The sequence below is a fragment of the Trematomus bernacchii genome, unplaced genomic scaffold (assembly GCF_902827165.1).
Source record: "Trematomus bernacchii unplaced genomic scaffold, fTreBer1.1, whole genome shotgun sequence".
NCBI lineage: Eukaryota > Metazoa > Chordata > Actinopteri > Perciformes > Nototheniidae > Trematomus > Trematomus bernacchii.
The window spans coordinates 206904-224771 of NW_022987514.1; the positions used below are offsets into that span (position 1 = coordinate 206904).

Consider the following 17868-nt stretch of genomic DNA (forward strand, 5'->3'; position numbering starts at 1 on the left):
GTCCGCCCCACGGTCCGGCCCGCGGGCTCTCATGAAGCCCGGGCCGGACTCTGGTCCCCTTACTGTGGGGTCGTCATGGAGGAAAAAAAGAAGCTCCGGTGCGCACTTTACGCAAAGGAACTGAGCGTAACACAGGATGGAAACAGGTGCGTAAAACTAGTGCGTAAAACAGGGTGGAAACAGGTTGGTTTGATAAAGTTAGACACCCCTAACTCATGATGATTAAACAGCTGCTCAATGTTTCTTCAAATATACCGTGGTGAGCTCTTTACGCAAAGGAACTGTGCGTAAAACAGGTTGCTTTTGCAAAATAAGACACCCCTAACTCATAATTATTGAACAGCTGCTCAAAAGTTCCGCTTCCCCTCTTCTTAACGTCGTGAAAAAGTAAAAACACATCGATCCAAAGCGCTAAAAGACGCTTCAATGATTGGAAAGTTGAAGCGGATATCTGTGTGTCCTTTGATGAAAGAGTGGCGAGCAGCCGGAGTGTGTCTGCGGTCACACCCCGGGAAGTGGGTGTTCGGGTGTTTTCAGCTCCGGTGGGTTCACCTCCTGCAAAGGCCACTGCAGGGCCAAATTAGCCGATTAAAGCCGCTTATCAGCTGCGCTTTACTGTGTCCTTCAGTCCCTGAGCTCCAGCAGGAGACGGTCTCTCTCTGTGTGGGTGTGTGTGTGTGTGTGTGTGTGTGTGTGTGTGTGAGAGAGAGAGAGAGAGAGAGAGAGAGAGAGAGAGAGAGAGAGAGAGAGAGAGAGAGAAAGAGAGAGAGAGAGAGAGAGGATGCTGCATACAAAATATCAACAACTTTATTTAAAGTTAAATTACACACACACACACACACACACACACACACACACACACACACACACACACACACACACACACACACACACACACACACACACACACACACACACACACACACACACACACACACACACATGATTATAATCAGAATAAGTTTAAAATCAGTTAACAAATAAAAAAAACAATACAAAGTTGTTTAATTATACTTTCCTAGATAATAATATTATAATAAACGTATTTATAACGCACCTTTCATGCATGATGCAGCCCAAAGTGCTTTACAGAGTAAGATAAGCATGAATCTGCAACTTAAAGGTGGGGTAGGTAAGTTTGAGAAACCGGCTCGAGATACACTTTTTGTTATATTCCATGGAATGCTCTTAACATCCCGATAGCAATGAATATCTTAAGTGCTTTGACACAAAATCCATAAAAAAATATCATCTGTGGAAGCCGTGGTACTGTAAAAAGCACGACCAATCATTTTACCCGGCCCGGCTAAAATAACTGGATGGCCTACCTGCCTGTCAGCCTTCCATCTGTGCACAAACTTATCTCGTGCCCTCATTGGTCATGTGCGCGTTCGTGTGTGTTGGAGGAGGGGCTCTGTAAGGAAGTGGCAGATTTTCTCCGGTTGTGTATTTTCAAATTCTAGCGATCTCGAGCCGATTTCTCAAACTTACCTACCCTACCTTTAACTCTTTATTATAGTTGATAATAGTTGGACTTTTACATAAACTTTAACTTCATCAAAATAATAAAATGAATGACATTTCCATTGTTTATTGGGATCTAGCAGAGAGTATTTGCATGTATTACTGTAATCATAACTGTTACCTTGTTGTTAGGAATTGAGATAAAGACAGTATATGTTACAGATTGTGAATGTCATTTTTAAATTTCTGTATTTCTTTTAGACCCCAACAATGTCCCGGATCACTTTGACCCGAAATGAACCAAAGAGTGCAAAATGTGAACATGATACAAGGGTTAAAAAAACAAAAAACGTTATAAAGTGTGCTTGTCTGTGTGTATTTGTCCAGTGTTACTCTCTGACTTGAGAAGATGAGTGATTTCAAAGAAGAGGAGGACGACTCCATCTTCAGTAATGAACCCAGACCTCCAGACACAAGGTAGGACTCTGTTTACTGTCAACTGACCTGAAAAGGATTCTATGTTTATGTTGTCTGATAGCTCTGTTCATTTACATGAGTGAAGCACATTTATTTAGCATTATTTAGCTTATTGTATTTATTTATTTTTCTGACTAGTAGTTTCATTCATCTGCATTACTTACGCATTGGTCTTGCAACATAATCTGCACTATTTGCTTCTACTCTAATCTACTCCGTTTCATTTTGCACTATTTAAATGTTATTGTTATTTTTAATTCTCTTATTGTTTTATGTCCTATATATACTATTTTGTATTGAGTGAGGAGCTCGGGACAGATTTGCATTGCCATGACTACACTGTAGCTACTATGCATATGACAATAAAGCCTTTGAATATTTAATCTTGAAGCACAGTTCAATAAAGAAATACAATAGAGTCCAATACAAAATTTGTATTGAGTTTGCTGTGTTCTTTAAAGGTTCAAAGATACACAGGTTTTATCTGTCGTATACACAGCTACAGGGTAGGGGTGTAATGAGAATCTTCGGTCACAGGTTCCTCCAACAATACAACACAAATATATATAAGACACAAAACAAAAAAAACATAGAAATAGTGCAAGCTAACATTGATACACTGTTGGCTATCGGGAGCCATTTGGGGTGAAGTGTCTTGTCTAAGGACACATTGCCATGTTGACTGCAGGGGCTGCAAACCCTCTAATTGGTGGACAACCATTCAACTTGTGAGCCAGAGCTGCCACAGATGTATGTGTACAACTTTTGTTGTTTCCACAGACGGAGGGCACAGTCTTCAGGCTCCAGCGGTCTGTCTCTGAAGAGTGACCGGTCAAAAGAATGGCCTCTAACCTTCAGCAATGAGCCTGGACCCTCAGACACAAAGTAAGAGTCTGTTCACTGTTCACTGAAGAGGATTCAGTTGTAATGTTATCTGATAGCTTTTTTTAAAGAATTACATGAGTGAAGCACAGTTCAATAAAGAAATACTATAGAGTCCAATACAAATGTGTTATTGAGTTTGCTGTGTTCCTTAAAGGTTCAAAGGTACACAGTGTTTATTTGTCATATACACAGCTACAGGGTAGTTGTGATTCAAACCAATTTAGTATTATGCCAGAAAGTCTATCTATCTGTCTTTCCAGTTGGTCTAGTAAAATGTAAAATGTGGTCAACAGTGTCAAAACAGCACTGAGATATCAAGACTGAGATTCTGCTAATATTTTTTTTTAACTGCATGTCATTTAAGATCTTAACAAGAGCAGGCTCAGTGCTGTGGTTTGGTCAAGACCTGATTGACACAAACATTATAACATAAGCTGTCTATGCAAAGCAACATTTGAGTAAGAAAGCAACTGTCTAACAGAAAGGACTTTACAGAAAAGCTAAAAAGATAGTCTGTTTGGTTTTCCCATGATATGTTTTTCTTTTAGATTTATTACTATTTATTTCCCTGCAGGATCAATGACGAGTGGATCACAGCTGAGGAACAGAAGATCTGTAAGTATTAGAAGTATCTAAAAGGTATATGATCAAAATGTGGTATACAACTGGATAAAAAGTCCTCTTATAACATCTTCTGGCAAAATGAAACATCAACGGAGCTGATCCACATTTGCGTACAACTTTTTTTATAAAACTCTGAAATATAATATTAAGAATACATATTAAATAACCTTTCCTATTGTTGTTGGGCCAGATACTCGTGACCAGAGAATCAGAATTCCTTTATTAGTCCCACAGCAGGGACATTTACAGTGTTGCAGCAAAATACTGTAAATAACCTTTAAAACACATTGTGATTTTGGGAATTCTACAGACGACTGTCGGAGCCAAAAAGGCAAATATTATTGAAAAAATAGCTTTTTGAACATTAAAGCATGGAGACATGTCACAGTAGAGGGACACAATATAAATGAACATAATAGAGCTGTTTTAAATAAATCTGAATTCTCCTCCATCTTGCACTGAATTTGGAGAAAAAAAGTGAATGATGGGGTGGTGAGGTTCGTATGACTTGGCTTGGGAACTGGAAGACCACCGGTTCAAGTCCCGGAAAGACCAAGTGCTACCGAGGTGTCCCTGAGCAAGGCACCGTTCCCTACATTGCTCCCCTGGCACCGTACATACGGCAGCCCACTGCTCCTAACACTATGATGGGTCAAATGCAGAATGTAAATGTCCCTTCTGTGGTTCCTGTTTCTTTTCACCATCCACAGCAGTTATTCTATTATCAGCTCTTTGAGACAAACAGTAGATGGCGCCACTGATCCAGTCTTACTACCAACACAGCACCAGGACAATGTGTACTTCCTGTATTCATTTATTATACAGTATAAGTAACTAAGAAGCAGTTGTTGGAAACACAAACATGTTATTCCTCAGACCCTCGTCATAAAACTAAGTTGAGTTGTATGAATAGAAAGCCAGATGTAAAATATGAATAACACATAACAATATTTTTGGTGCTCAGTAGCCTACATGTAGAATGAATAAACTGTAATGTAAACAGTGATATAGTATATGTAATCAATACACAGATGTACACAGGGATGTAGTAGAGTATATAAGAGGACAAAGGAGAGGATTCAACTCCTTTTTACACCAAAACTGGACTTTTATTTGTCTTATGTCTATCTTCCAGGATTTACTTCCTGAAACTGTGTAACTTGAGACCAACTGACAAAAAAACCCTGTTGTGTAACAAAGGGAGGAGCGCGCAGACAGGAAGGGACTTTAAAACTGAAAGTATGAAGTAAGAGAGGCAGACTCCATTTCGCACTTCGACAAAGCAGGAGGAAAAAACAGGGTGAGTGTTAAAACCATTTACAAGATTATTATTCAGTCTGTTATACTGTTAGACAGAAAAACACAGTCTTGATAAAGAAAGGAACCTCCTGGAGTCCAACATGACTTCTTTAAATGTAACTTTTTCCATTTCCTGGTTTATGAGCAAGCATTCCTGCATGCAATGCGGTCAAAATGGAGGCCAACGTACCTGTCTGAGATTTCACTAATTTGTTGTATTTAAACCAAAGTTAACCATTAAGATGGTTCTGATTTAAAGGAATTGCATTTCATTGTGTGTGTGTGTGTGTGTGTGCGCGTGTGTGTGTGTGTGTGTGTGTGTGTGTGTGTGTGTGTGTGTGTGTGTGTTTCCAGTATTACCAGTTAATCTGTCAGACCCGAGAAGATGGATGATTTAAGAAAGGACAATCCTAGAGCCACCAGCCCTCCTCGGTATGTGGAGAGGATATGGTAAGGGTACCTCCAGTCTTCAGTAATAATCTTTGGACCCTCAGACACAAAGGTAGAGTCTGTGGTGTCACCTGACCAGAAGAGGATTCAGTTTTTATGCCATGTGATATCTCTGTCATTTAGAGTACGGAAAGGTTCAGTAGAGAAACACAGTAGAGTACAATACAAGGGTTTAAAGAGGCCATATTCTCAACAACAAATTCAACACATGGATTTTAGCCTTTGTAGACCATTTTCCATCACCTCTGTCTATCCATAAGCCCCCCCCCCAAAATAATTGCCTGTTGACTGTCTTTGTTTGTCCTTGTTTGTCCACCCTCCCTTACACTGTAAAGCGTCTTTGAGTTCATGAATATATAAACATTAAACAACTATTATTATTATTTACATGCACAAATACCTACATAACACACTACAGGAAAGGGAAGACCCCAAAAAGCATAAAAGGACCCCTTTAAATGAACTCTTGCTGGGCTCTTTGGCATCATCATCAATACATAACCTGTTATTCAGCTGTTGCTTTTATTCAAAGCACCATACAAACGCTTCAATACTGTAGACATGTAAACTATTGCCCGAGGACATGTTGTAATAGTTAAAAGAACGACTGTTGAAATAATTCTCACCCTCGACATCCCTACAGGCTGAAGGGCGACGAGACCAAGCCTGAGAAATCAAACACCTGTGAGTATTGAAACCATATCCTCCATTCATTAAAGGGGACCTATCATGCAAATTACACTTTTTGATGTCTTTTATACATAAATGTCCCCGGTGTGTCAGGGAACTCACGCAGCGTCAGAAAATAAAACCCTCTCTCTTTTCCTTCGTACCCAAATCTCTAAAAACGGGGAACAACAGAGCTGATCCAGATTTGCGTCCGATATGACTTAAAGTGGACCTATCATGCTATATTTGAATAATATAGTGTAGGACCATACCTATATAAGGCATATTTATACTTTTTTTTTTTCAAAATACCAAACAGATCATGCATTTTAGCCATGCCTCATTTTGCTCAATTTGACATTTTTTAGCTCTGTTTTAGCAAGAGCAGATTCTGTGAGAACAGCACCATCTACAGGCCTGGCATATGTACTACAGCGTCTCCAGCGCTTTCGAACGGCAATGGCCGTGGCTATCTCCTCCTGATTGGTGGAGTTGGCCCAATAGCCGTAGCGCCACTGTCCTGACGCCAGGACAGTGTTCAAATCTGGATCAATTTTTATCAGATCCGTTGCAGCCCCTTTTTTAGAGATTTGGGTATGGAGGAAAATAGAGAGGGTTGTGTTTTCTGACACTTGGTGAGTTCCCTGGAACACCGGGGACACATATTCATGTATAAAAGACGTACAAAAGTGCATTTTGCATGATAGGTCCCCTTTAATATGAGAAATGTGGGCGGGCTTTACACCCACGGCCCTATCAGAAACGTTGCTATCAGAAACAATGCCCGACTGTTTTGGTCATCTTTGTTTACATTAGCAAGCATCGCTAACACTCAGAGCTAACCTGTACTGGCGAGTGCATGTGTAAAACAGCAGGAAATAAAAAAACTCACCTTGTGGTAAACCTGAGAGAGAAAAAGCATTTGAGCTCCATACTGTTTCAGAAATAATCCTTGATGTAGTTTGGAACATGATGGCATTTAATCACGGCAGCATTGAGCTGAATGTGCCGGGTAATTCTGAGCAGGCATTAGCCCCCTCCTCTTTTTTTTTTTTTCAAGCTAAGGACCCAGACTAGCAGTTCTCTAATACCGCTTTCACACCAACGCAACTCCGGTTCAAGCTCCGTGCTAGAGCTTTTCAGGTTCAGAACCGGTACTTCGGTTTAGCTCCGGCTCTTTTCACACCGCTCAGAGACCGACTGGTGCTGCCGCTGCTGCGTCATGACGTCACAGTTTACGTCGCTGATTTTCTCCCCAACGGAGCTCACCTCACAACAACAACGGGCCGGGGACTGCGTTGCTTTTAATCATACGAAGCCAGATTAAATTAAATAACGACTTCTCCAACCTTATACTTTTCTCCAGAGTGCCGTGGTTCATTGTTTATTAATGTGTTTCAGCGGCATTTACCGAGCGCTGCAGTGCTGGCTGCTCTTCCACCGGAGTTTATTCTCCCGTTAGCTCCGGGTTAGCTCACACGGCTCTAAAGTATTCACTGTCTGACTGTCACACAAGCAGCTGATACATATCCCCAGTTCCCCTTAAGTGAATGTGTGTCAGTCTGAATTGACGCTGTTTGGCATCACAACGCTGTTATGAAAGTTTCTCTGGTATAACATGGGTGATGTTAGCATAGCAACCGAAGCTAAACTGACTACTTGCTAAGCCGTTTTCTCCAGGCACTTTTTACCGACGTATTTTTCATTATGATTCTACTTGTGATAGTCGGACATGACAACCTGTGCAGCCCATGTATTGATTCCATCTGATAGCTGCTATAATAACAAACAAAACGTCTGCCTGCTCTCCACAATGATCAATAACAGCGAACGGATGGTCAAAGTAAGGTACAAATAAACAGAATCACACGAAGCCTGGTTAGTGTTGCCTGACTTTATAAAGTGTGTTTTTTTTTAACAAGTGTGTGGTTGCGTTCTAGTCACTTTGCTCAGCACTACTGCTTGTTACAACTTTTATTTGCCGTACTCGCCTTAACTGTTAGCTCAGGTTAATCTCGCCCCCCTCCGACGTAAGCGTGACGTATGCGGTTCTTGCTTCTAGACGGACAACTTTTTGCAGGAAAACCCGGTGCTTTTCAAGCACCAGCACCGAACCGGCCCCGAAACACCGTTGGTGTGAATGGGGTATAACAGGGCTGAAATAGAGGGATATATCAGGGGTGTCTGAAATGCATGATCTGTTGGGTATTTTGAGCAAAAACGCATCATATACAGGTTTTTAATATATTTGTATATATCTGAGACCCATAATATATGCCTAAAAATAGCATAATAGGAGACCTTTAAACTTGTGAATATTAATGTCTGACGGCAAAAGGAGCGTTTCTTCATATCGAAACACTTTTTTTTCAAAGGTTTTCTAATTATTATGGCGCTTTCTTTTTCACTTCTTCTCTCCATCAGATGACCACTATGGCAAAGAGGATGAGACAACAGAAGCACAGGTGAAAGAGGAGCAGTGGTTCAGCGAGAAGTATATTTAATGCTGTTTAACCACTGATAACATTTAACTAATGGTTAAATATTCTGTGAGCTTACGTTTTATTTGTTAACAGCTATTGTGTTGAATGAAAATGATTTTCTCCATTTAAAAAAACTCTGTAAAAAGTTTAGGATACCCACTCATAAACAATGGAATCAACAAAGGAAATTGCTTTGTTGTATTGGTGAATAGATCAAATACAAAAAAAGATATGTTAGTTAAAAATGTATACATAAAGAAAGAATAATATAACAAAATGTAACTGCTCATGTGCTGTGAGCTAAGTCCCGCCCCAATGTGCTCTGATAGGCCGGTATTAGCCGGCTTGTGATTGGCTGGTACTACTGTGCTTCGATTGGCTAGTATGACTGTGCTGTGATTGGCTGGTATTACTGTACGGTGATTTGCTGGTACTGTTGTGCTGTGATTGGCTAATATGACTGTGCTGTGATTGGCTGGTACTGTTGTGCTGTGATTGGCTAATATAACTGTGCTGTGATTGGCTAGTATGACTGTGCTGTGATTGGCTGGTACTGTTGTGCTGGGATTGGCTAATATGACTGTGCTGTGATTGGCTGGTACTGTTGTGCTGTGATTGGCTAATATAACTGTGCTGTGATTGGCTAGTATGACTGTGCTGTGATTGGCTGGTACTGTTGTGCTGGGATTGTCTATCATTACTGTGCTGTGATTGGGAGGATCCTGACTAACTACATTGTTTTTGGTCTTATGATGTAATGCTCTAGAATTCTGTTTTTTGTTCTTTAAGGTAGAATTGATATATTTTTCTCTGTTAAAATAACCAAATGTTTTCCTCTCATAACTCCAGGATTTTGTAACCTTCTCACCTGCAGTGTTTCAATGCAGGTTCCAACAACCTCTATACAGGTAATCCCATAACATGACACATTGCATTGTCTTTATTTAGTTTAATGCTCAGGTATTTCACATAAGGCTCTTTCCAGTAGACATATATTCAGGGGTGCACATAACAGGTACGCATGCGCGGCAACAATCTGAAATGCGTACCGTCACTTGTGTCACAAAGCGCATTTGCGTACCGACGTAAATGTGAAGCTTTTCCAGAAGGCGGTTAGTTCACCGGACGACAGAGTCGGTCTCCGTGTGCACAGACAGGGCTGCTGTTAACGTCGGTCTGTACAGCAGCCCCACTAAAACAGCTGATCACAACGTTCACACGCTGCGCGGTCACGAAGCTCTGTACTCCACTACCACCCCCCCCCCGTTGACAATCGCGAAGCGCTGTACTCAGGGGTTAAATTGGGATTTGATATGTGGGGGGGCTCTGTGTGGAAGGAGGGGGAGGGGGGTGTCGAAGATCTCATGATTTTACCTTAAGGGCTATACTGTATATGAGGCCCTAAAGCAACTGCTCCATTATCTGTATCAAATGCAAACATTGATGCCACCAATTGATGCCAAAAAATTTAAATTAATTTACATCTTAAATTATTTATGTACACACACAAATGTTTACAAATATCCAACCTTCAAATTGCTTTTTTTAAATCATAGTTGCTCTGCACACTTGCTAGAGAACATTTTTGATGAAATCTCAGTTATAGGGCTGCGAGATTATGGCCAAAAGTATGCTGTACATTTCACTGTAAACGATTGAATCATCACCAAAAGTCGATGTTATTATGATCAGAACTCAGCTTTATGCACACACACACATACATTTAGCTTGGTTTAGGAAACGGGCTCCGTGTTACAGGACGGGTCACGTGGTTTCGCTGCTCCGCTGCAGACTCTCCTCAATGAGGAGCAGCGGAGTCCGGGCGGGGGGGCTGCGGGCTGCAACTCCTGATCGGAGCAGAGACACGCTCACTAAGCCAAAAAACTATATCCGGTCACAGAGATCTGCTATTTGAAAGTGAAGTCAACACATATTGACACTAAATATAGTCTATATTAAGAACGAAAAAAGTTTTAACACATAGTTTTTTGTATATGACAAATTTGCGAGGGTGATGATGTCAGAGTATCGTCCTATGTGCCCCGGACAGCCCCGGCCCAATTTAACCCCTGGCTGTACTCCACTGTCGCCACTGTCGCCACCCCCCCCGTTGACAATCGCGAAGCTCTGTACTCCACTGCCGCCACCCCCCCCCCCCCGTTGACAATCGCGAAGCGCTGTACTCCACTACCACCCCCCCGTTGACAATCGCCAGAAGTTGGGGAGTACCAAACACTGACTCCAGGTACTCATCTGAGTACCTCACTGAGAAAGTTGTGTGCACCCCTGCATATATTAAATAATGCCTCTATGTATGAAGTAGCAAATAGCAGGGGCTTTCAAGCTTTTCTAATTGTAACCCCTCGCATTAATCAGGTTGTTGTTGCCGACTAGTAAGACTTTCTCTCCACCTGATCAGTTGGAAATCCCCCATCTGAAAGTCTTGGTCAATCTGATCCGTTAATTGGAAAATGTAGAGGTCTGTTATTATAAGGACGCTCTGATGAAAGGACCATATGCTTTCTATTAGTCCGCACAAAATAGTCTGGTCAATGAAACGTCAGCTGTGATTAGTTCTCCTTCGTCAGTAAACACCATACTTCTTCAATCGTCATTTTTGTCAATATTTGAGTTCTGATTTTAACCCTAACCAAACCGGAACAGCAGAAGAAGACAGACAGGAAGTAAACACTGAAGGGAACACAGTATGGGCTTCGGCAGAGTTTAAAGACTAGTTTATGGAAAGGAAAATGTGAACAGACTTGGAAATTATAGTTTCAGTGCTGCCGTCATTTTAAGTTAAGTTGTCGCCGCAGTTTCAGTCGTTGCTACACAGTAAAACCGACTTTTTTTGTTGGTTTTATGTTCAAATCAACATGTTGTGCTAACTGTGCCGATGAAGCTGTGAGTGAAAACACATAATTTGAGCAACAGCTCAATAAATGCTTGTTATAAAAGTGTGTCCCTTCTATGTCTCCAGGTACAAGTTCCCTGGTCCCGGTGCGTTCCGGTGTAATTTGACCAACCTGGTGTTCGTAATGGCTAAAGAGGCAGAGCTGACGTACATGACCCTCATTTGGGACGAAGACCTCCTCAACTCAGGCGGAAAGACGCCTGCAGGGCCGCTGTTCGAAATCAAGAGTGCTGTCGAGGACGCCCTAACTCAGCTCCGCTTCCCCCACGGTGAAACAAAGGAAGGTAAAGACATCTGCAATGCTAGGATATACATTTTTAGGATACCGAGTAGTACCAAGTAATATCGAAAACCTGTGAAAAGTTATAAAGCAGCTGTTGGGAGGCTCCGATGTCGATGACATTAGACTCATTTTAAAGGTCACCTATTATGCAAAATCCACTTTCATCAATCCATATGTGTCCCCCTGTGAGTTAAGAGATGTTTTTGTCCTGATCCATTTATATAAAAACCTGTCTGAAAATGAGCTGATCAGATTTTGGCCACTTTATGATGTCATAACGATTTTCTTTGGCTTGTGTAACCATTAGCCAATCACCAACCAAGGTAACCCCCCCCCACCTTATCACCTGAATCTCCTCCTAGAGCACCATTTTGTTATTTTTAACCAAATCTCTCTCAGAGGGGCGTGGGGAGGGGTTCCTTATTTTCATCTAAAGTAACAGACAGAGAATCAGCTCTTTTGAAACAGGGCTGAAACAGAGGGGATTATGGGTAATGCTGCAATGATCTGTTTGGTGTTTGGAGCCAAACACTTCAGAGACATGTTTTGTATATAACTGAGAACTATAATATATTGATGAAAAAGAGCACGATAGGGGACCTTTTAAGGGATAAATTAGGTGCAGATGAACCAATGTTGATCAGCTCTTTGCCTTCACAGCGATGAAGGATGGCGCATTGTCTGTGGCTGACATCTCTGATGAGGGAATGAGCATCTTGAAGCCGCTGGAGATGACAGAGACTCACGTGGTCGTGGACGTCCCTCACCTCTCTTCCTTTGGCCTGGTTTGGCACATCATCAAAAGGTTTATGACAAAGAACCGGCCAATAAGGAGCCAACTCATGCTGTACCTACGAACACCGATCAAAGAGCTTCAAATAATGACCGTGATTGTCCTGCAGGAGAACGTCCCTTTGCATGAGGTAAAGCCATCCGCCATATGTGCTCTCCATCAGCCTCAACACTTCTTTTAAGCTGTTTCCAAAAGGGTTTTATGTAGTCTGTGTTTCTTATTTTTAGTATCATCATTATTTGTTTAGACTGTACAAGTTGCTTTTTGTTGTCATCCCTTTCGGCAGTAGAGTGGTGCACTGATGATGTAGGATAGCCCTAACCCTAACCCTCGACAAAAAGCAATGGGATTTTTCCATTGGATTTCGGAATATTGCAGAAAATTAGATCTTGTGCAAACACATATTTAACTATACTTACAAATTATGTTCCTATTGCTAATCCCCATAAAGCTATAAAGGAAATACATCACAGTCGCATCAGAGACCGCTAAGCTAAAGGTGGCTAATGTTCAGCGTGATGAAGTTTAGAGGTCTCATTTAGTCACTTGTTAGCAACCGCTGCTTTTAAGAAAGATAGAAACTGACATTCACCAGTGGGGTATTAACTGACATATTTAATGTCCTACACGTGAACAGTTTGTGTAAACCACAGACCTTATTTCAGGTTACTAACCAAAAACAACAAATTAAATAAATGTTGGCTTCGAGATGGGGGAACCATACATTTTAAAATGCTAGCTCATTCTTCACTCACTCATTCCTGCAGCTCTCTGTTGGCACCGTCAACATTTGTTGTGTATAAATGTCATGAACTCAAGTGATATAAATGTCCTGTTTCTGAAGATTTCCAGACAACAAAATGGTGCTCAGCGCGTAAGGATCCCAAGCCACTGTCAGCTGGACTTTGGTAACAAATACAGCATTCACGTTGATCCTGAAGACCTGTTCCTGCAGCCAATGGTGAGTAAAGTCACAGCTTCTCTTCGAAGGCCCGGTGTCTACATAACGTGCCTTTCTGTTTTCTATAAAACCAACTATACGTTTTCACTGAAAGCAATATCAAGGGTCATCCTAGTCAATCGGCTCAATTTTGTTTCATTAGATTGTCTTATGATAGTTTTAGTCTGAAGGACACGGTCAACAAAAAGCTTCCTCTCCATTTTCTACAGTGACATTCTCAGTGTTTCTCTGATAGTTGAGATATTTTCCGAAGGCTTGGTAAAAAGAAGCTGGTAACAACAGGTTTTTTTCACAAGGTAGTCCTCATGCAATGGCGTACACTCTCTTCTCATTGGTATCCATTGAACCAATAGCCTAAAGTCGCAATGTGGAACCTGGCGCTAATGCTTATAAACAACCATACATTTACTTTTGGCTGTATGTAGATTCACAATCATGAAAGAACCAGGTTAACACTTAATTTCTTCTGTTCTGGTTTTCAGCATGATGAATTCTCACCCAGGTTCGGACCAAATTACCATCCGACATTTGAAGTTTTCCTGGACACGAGCACAGAGTCCCTGAACTTGAAGCTCCAGGACCAGAGTGGGAAAGTAGCCTGGGAAAACAGAGTGTATCTGCAAGGTACCGCCTCCGCCTGATGTCAAGTTCAGAGCCCAGTGATAGACAAGATACAATAGAACAGTATAGCTGTAGTGCACCTTCATGCATTTTGCTCCATCTCATCATCTTTCAAGTGAACAAAAAGGCAAAGAAAGGAGTTATTTAGAGCAGGGGTTCCCAAACTTTTCAGCCCGCGACCCCCAAAATCACTGTGCCAGAGATTGGCGACCCCCCGCCACGTGAATTGTCAACAGGGGGGGGTTGGTTGTTAGTGAATTTTCATAAAAATAACAGTGTTTCCCATACATCGACATACAAACCCCACAGATCCTCAACTCCGGTGTGTCTCACTCATTAAGGCGAGACACGGCAGGCAAAAACATCGTTTTTCATGCACTGGTCAATTTTGATATGTTGTGCTATTTTGATTCCATAACATGTTTTCTTTCAGGCTTTTGGAAGGAAAATGTACAAAATACACATTTAGGTGTTTATTTTACTATAGTTTGTCTATTTGCGTCTGTAGGTTTCTCCTAAATTCACCAAAAGTTAGCATTCTAACGTAACATAAAGTACCGCGACCGCTGTTTGCACCATGTAAACAATCTCATCGGATCCAAATATGGTAATTTCCTTTGTATCAGCAACCAATCGTGAAAGTACAAAGGGGTCTTAAACCAAAAAACTAAATCTCATTGGCTGGTGTGCTAAAACACTTCCTGGTTTAGCTTTCGCTGGAAATTTAAATCTCAAAATGGCAAAAGAACAGCGAAAAAAACGTTCACAGAGAAGACGACAACAATTGTCACTTGCACGAAGCAATGTTAGACAAAAAACAAGTGAACACGAAATACCTTCACGGAGTGCGTCGAGGCGCAAGCTGTCATCCAAAGAACAGGAGGGTTTAGCAATCTTTAAAGGTTGTTTTCTCAAAATTAGTTTTTTCTCCTCTTCTGAGTGAGAAATGTCCACTTCAGTAGCACGTACATACACCAAACCTTCCAGTTATATTCCTATCAATATTCTGAAGGTTTTTACAGAAGGGTTTGTTTATATATCATTCATAGCCTGAATTATATAACATTTTATACCTAAAAACATGGCGAAAATTGATATTTTAGGGCTGTTTACAGTATAATAAAGGTTTGAAATGAAATGAAATGAAATTTTCTGATTTGTGGAGTGATAAAGAGATATCCAAAATCCCTTCTGTAAAAACTTTAGATTCTAATATGACTACAACATGAAACAAAAATGTTGAACCTGACTTTATCCAATGTTCAGAATTGTGTTCCTGAAATTTATTAAAATATGCGCATATTTAATGAGATTATGGCCCATTTGCATGGGGGGGTGCGGTGCCCCTACAAATAGAATCAAATTATGTGGGAAAAACTGGATAATAATAATAAAAAAATTTAAAAAATGTATTTATTTTTATTTTGAATCATCTCGCGACCCCCTGCGACCCCCACTTTGGGAACCCCTGATTTAGAGCATATGTTATCTGTAGAACACTACATTGAATTTCTTCTGAGCTTTACAGTTATTTTAATCTCTGTTGTAAGTGTTGTTGGTTGTATAACAAAAGTATGTTTCCTCTTTATCTTCCAGAAGCAAGATGGTTAATGTCCCGGCGAATGCCCTATTCAGACATGCAGCTGATCTCTCATCGGACAGCGCTCAGCAATGGGATATCTCCAGATACTCTGGAGAAGCTTCTCGATGTGCTTATCGAGAATACAATTCTAACTGATGAGCAAATTGAATCAGTCCGCGCCAAACCCCAAGAAGAAAGAGCAAGAGAGGTGCTGCAGATGGTGCAATACAAGGGACGAGATCCCAGCACAATCCTGCTCTCCGCTCTCCGTGAGGTCGACCCGGTGATCTGCAAAGAGCTTGAGATAGACTACTAAGAACCTGTAGTGTGAGGAGAAATCTCAATCTCAACCCTAAACCCCTCTGGAGCTTATTCTGAACGCAGCAGCCCAATTATTCTAAAACCCCCCTCAGTTCTCCCACAAATATACCTGCCATCCCCTCCCCCCATTGGCTATCAGTAGATGCCCATATCTGCTTGAAGTCACTGGTAATGGCCTACTTTTTGGCACTTTTCCTTCCTACATCCAGGACATACTTAAAGAGGTCCTTTTATGCTTTTTTCTGGTTCCCCTTTCCTGTCGTGTGTTATATAGGTTTTTGTATGGTCTGCGAATGCTAACATCCCTGTGTTTCCTCCAGAAGGAGTTTCTCTCACAAGAACACACCTATCTGTTATCCTGGCTCCAAACTGGTGGATTAAACTCCCAATTTATATCATGACAGCTGAACGTCTACACATCTTCTGGCACAGAATCAACACTCACCTGGTTCAACTGCACCTTTTCCATAAAAAAAATAAATAAAAAAAATTCTCACTTTAGTTCGTAGCACTTGGTTGGGTTTATTAATAGCTTGGGTACTTTCGGGATTCTTGCTTTTTTGGGGGTCTATCTTCATGGTTGATTGAACTCATTGTTAGTCGCTTTGGACAACATTGTCAGCTAAATTAAATGTAATGTATAAGATGCACAAGATAGAAACAGCGCATTTTTTCTTGTTGGCACTATAATATTTTTAGATTAGCATATAGAAGGTGGCTTTTTAATCAACATCAGCTGCAAGTTAAAGGTGGGGTAGGTAAGTTTGAGAAACCGGCTCGAGATACACTTTTTGTTATATTCCATGGAATGCTCTTAACATCCCGATAGCAATGAATATCTGAAGTGCTTTGACAAAAAATCCATAAAAAAATGTCATCTGTGGAAGCCGTAGTACTATAAAAAGCACGACCAATCATTTTAGCCGGCCCGGCTAAAATAACTGGATGGCCTACCTGCCTGTCAGCCTTCCATCGGGGCACAAACAAACAGTATAGATGTTAAATTCAACTCTTATTTTCTGCATTCAACGCATCTGTAATTTTTCCAAATATAAATATTGTCAAAACAACTAGATCTCCGTTTGATATTTTGTCATTGTCTTACTTCAATTATCTCAAATGTGTCGAACATTTTACAAACCCAAAGAAATCTGTGATATAGATTAAGTTTATATTGTATCCCGCGGTCATAATTTGACTTTTTAAGCCGTCTTAAGCCACATTTTTACTGTATCATTTGAGATTTTGGTAGTTTTTAACCATATATTCCAGTCATTCGACGTCTAGATCTTAAGAATATAAGATAAATACGTTTAGAAAACATTAGTAGCAGCCGAACAACATTGGGGAAATGCAGTTTTTTCTCAACTCAGTGCTTTTAAAAGTTTTAAAAACATGGTCTGTTTGAGACCCCTGTGGATAATTCGGCACCGGTAAAATCCTCCTAAACAAAGAATAATGTAGAAATCCTATTTAGAGAAGCTCGCTGCATTGACAACAAACTCCTTCGATCAGTCCAGAACATGACAGTGTGTTTAATATGATCAGATTCAAAGACAGACTGCTCGGACGTGGACTGTAGAACAGTTACACACATTCTGATTCATTCAGGTTTATTTGTATCATCAAATTTGAGAGTTAAAAATATACCAAAATATATAACTACTGTGAAAGTGGGCGGAGCTTTAAATCAGGACCACTGATTGGCTCTTTACGCTAATGAGCTGAATTGACATATACAGAGGTGGGAAGTAGTGGAGCACAATTACTTCGTTACTGTACTGAAGTATATGTTTCTGGTATCAGTACTTTACTCCACTACTTATTTTTCTGACGACTTTTTACTTTGACTTCTTACATTTTGAACACAAATACCTGAACTTTCTACTTCTTACATTTTCCAAACAGGCTGGTTCCTTTAGTTTGAATGTGTGTTTGGTGGCGTGATCATTATTATTTAGAGTCATTGCGTGCCTATTGATTTGAACACGATCCGTGTATCCATCATTTCCTGCTCTTCTCTAAAGAAGAGGGCCCAATGA

The 17868-nt window shown here is 40.7% G+C and overlaps 1 protein-coding gene across 1 annotated transcript; it reads left to right on the forward strand.

The window, feature by feature from the left end:
- The first annotated feature begins 4660 nt into the window (after positions 1 to 4660).
- On the forward strand, positions 4661 to 16327 carry LOC117470739 (caspase recruitment domain-containing protein 8-like). The gene is made up of 10 exons (XM_034115591.1): positions 4661 to 4750; positions 5104 to 5199; positions 5843 to 5883; positions 8293 to 8333; positions 9201 to 9259; positions 11332 to 11549; positions 12209 to 12471; positions 13186 to 13302; positions 13785 to 13926; positions 15520 to 16327. Exons 2-10 carry the CDS (start codon positions 5135 to 5137, stop codon positions 15819 to 15821), a joined length of 1248 nt encoding a protein of 415 aa, XP_033971482.1. The 5' UTR covers positions 4661 to 4750; positions 5104 to 5134; the 3' UTR covers positions 15822 to 16327.
- Positions 16328 to 17868: the final 1541 nt, after the last annotated feature.

Bases quoted from the DNA above. Each gene is read 5' to 3' on its own strand.
- LOC117470739 (XM_034115591.1), top strand. From the start codon at position 5,135: ATGGATGATTTAAGAAAGGACAATCCTAGAGCCACCAGCCCTCCTCGG. The intron at 5,884-8,292 runs GTGAGTATTGAA...TCTCTCCATCAG, and splicing joins GCCTGAGAAATCAAACACCT to ATGACCACTATGGCAAAGAG. The intron at 11,550-12,208 runs GTAAAGACATCT...TTGCCTTCACAG, and splicing joins CCACGGTGAAACAAAGGAAG to CGATGAAGGATGGCGCATTG.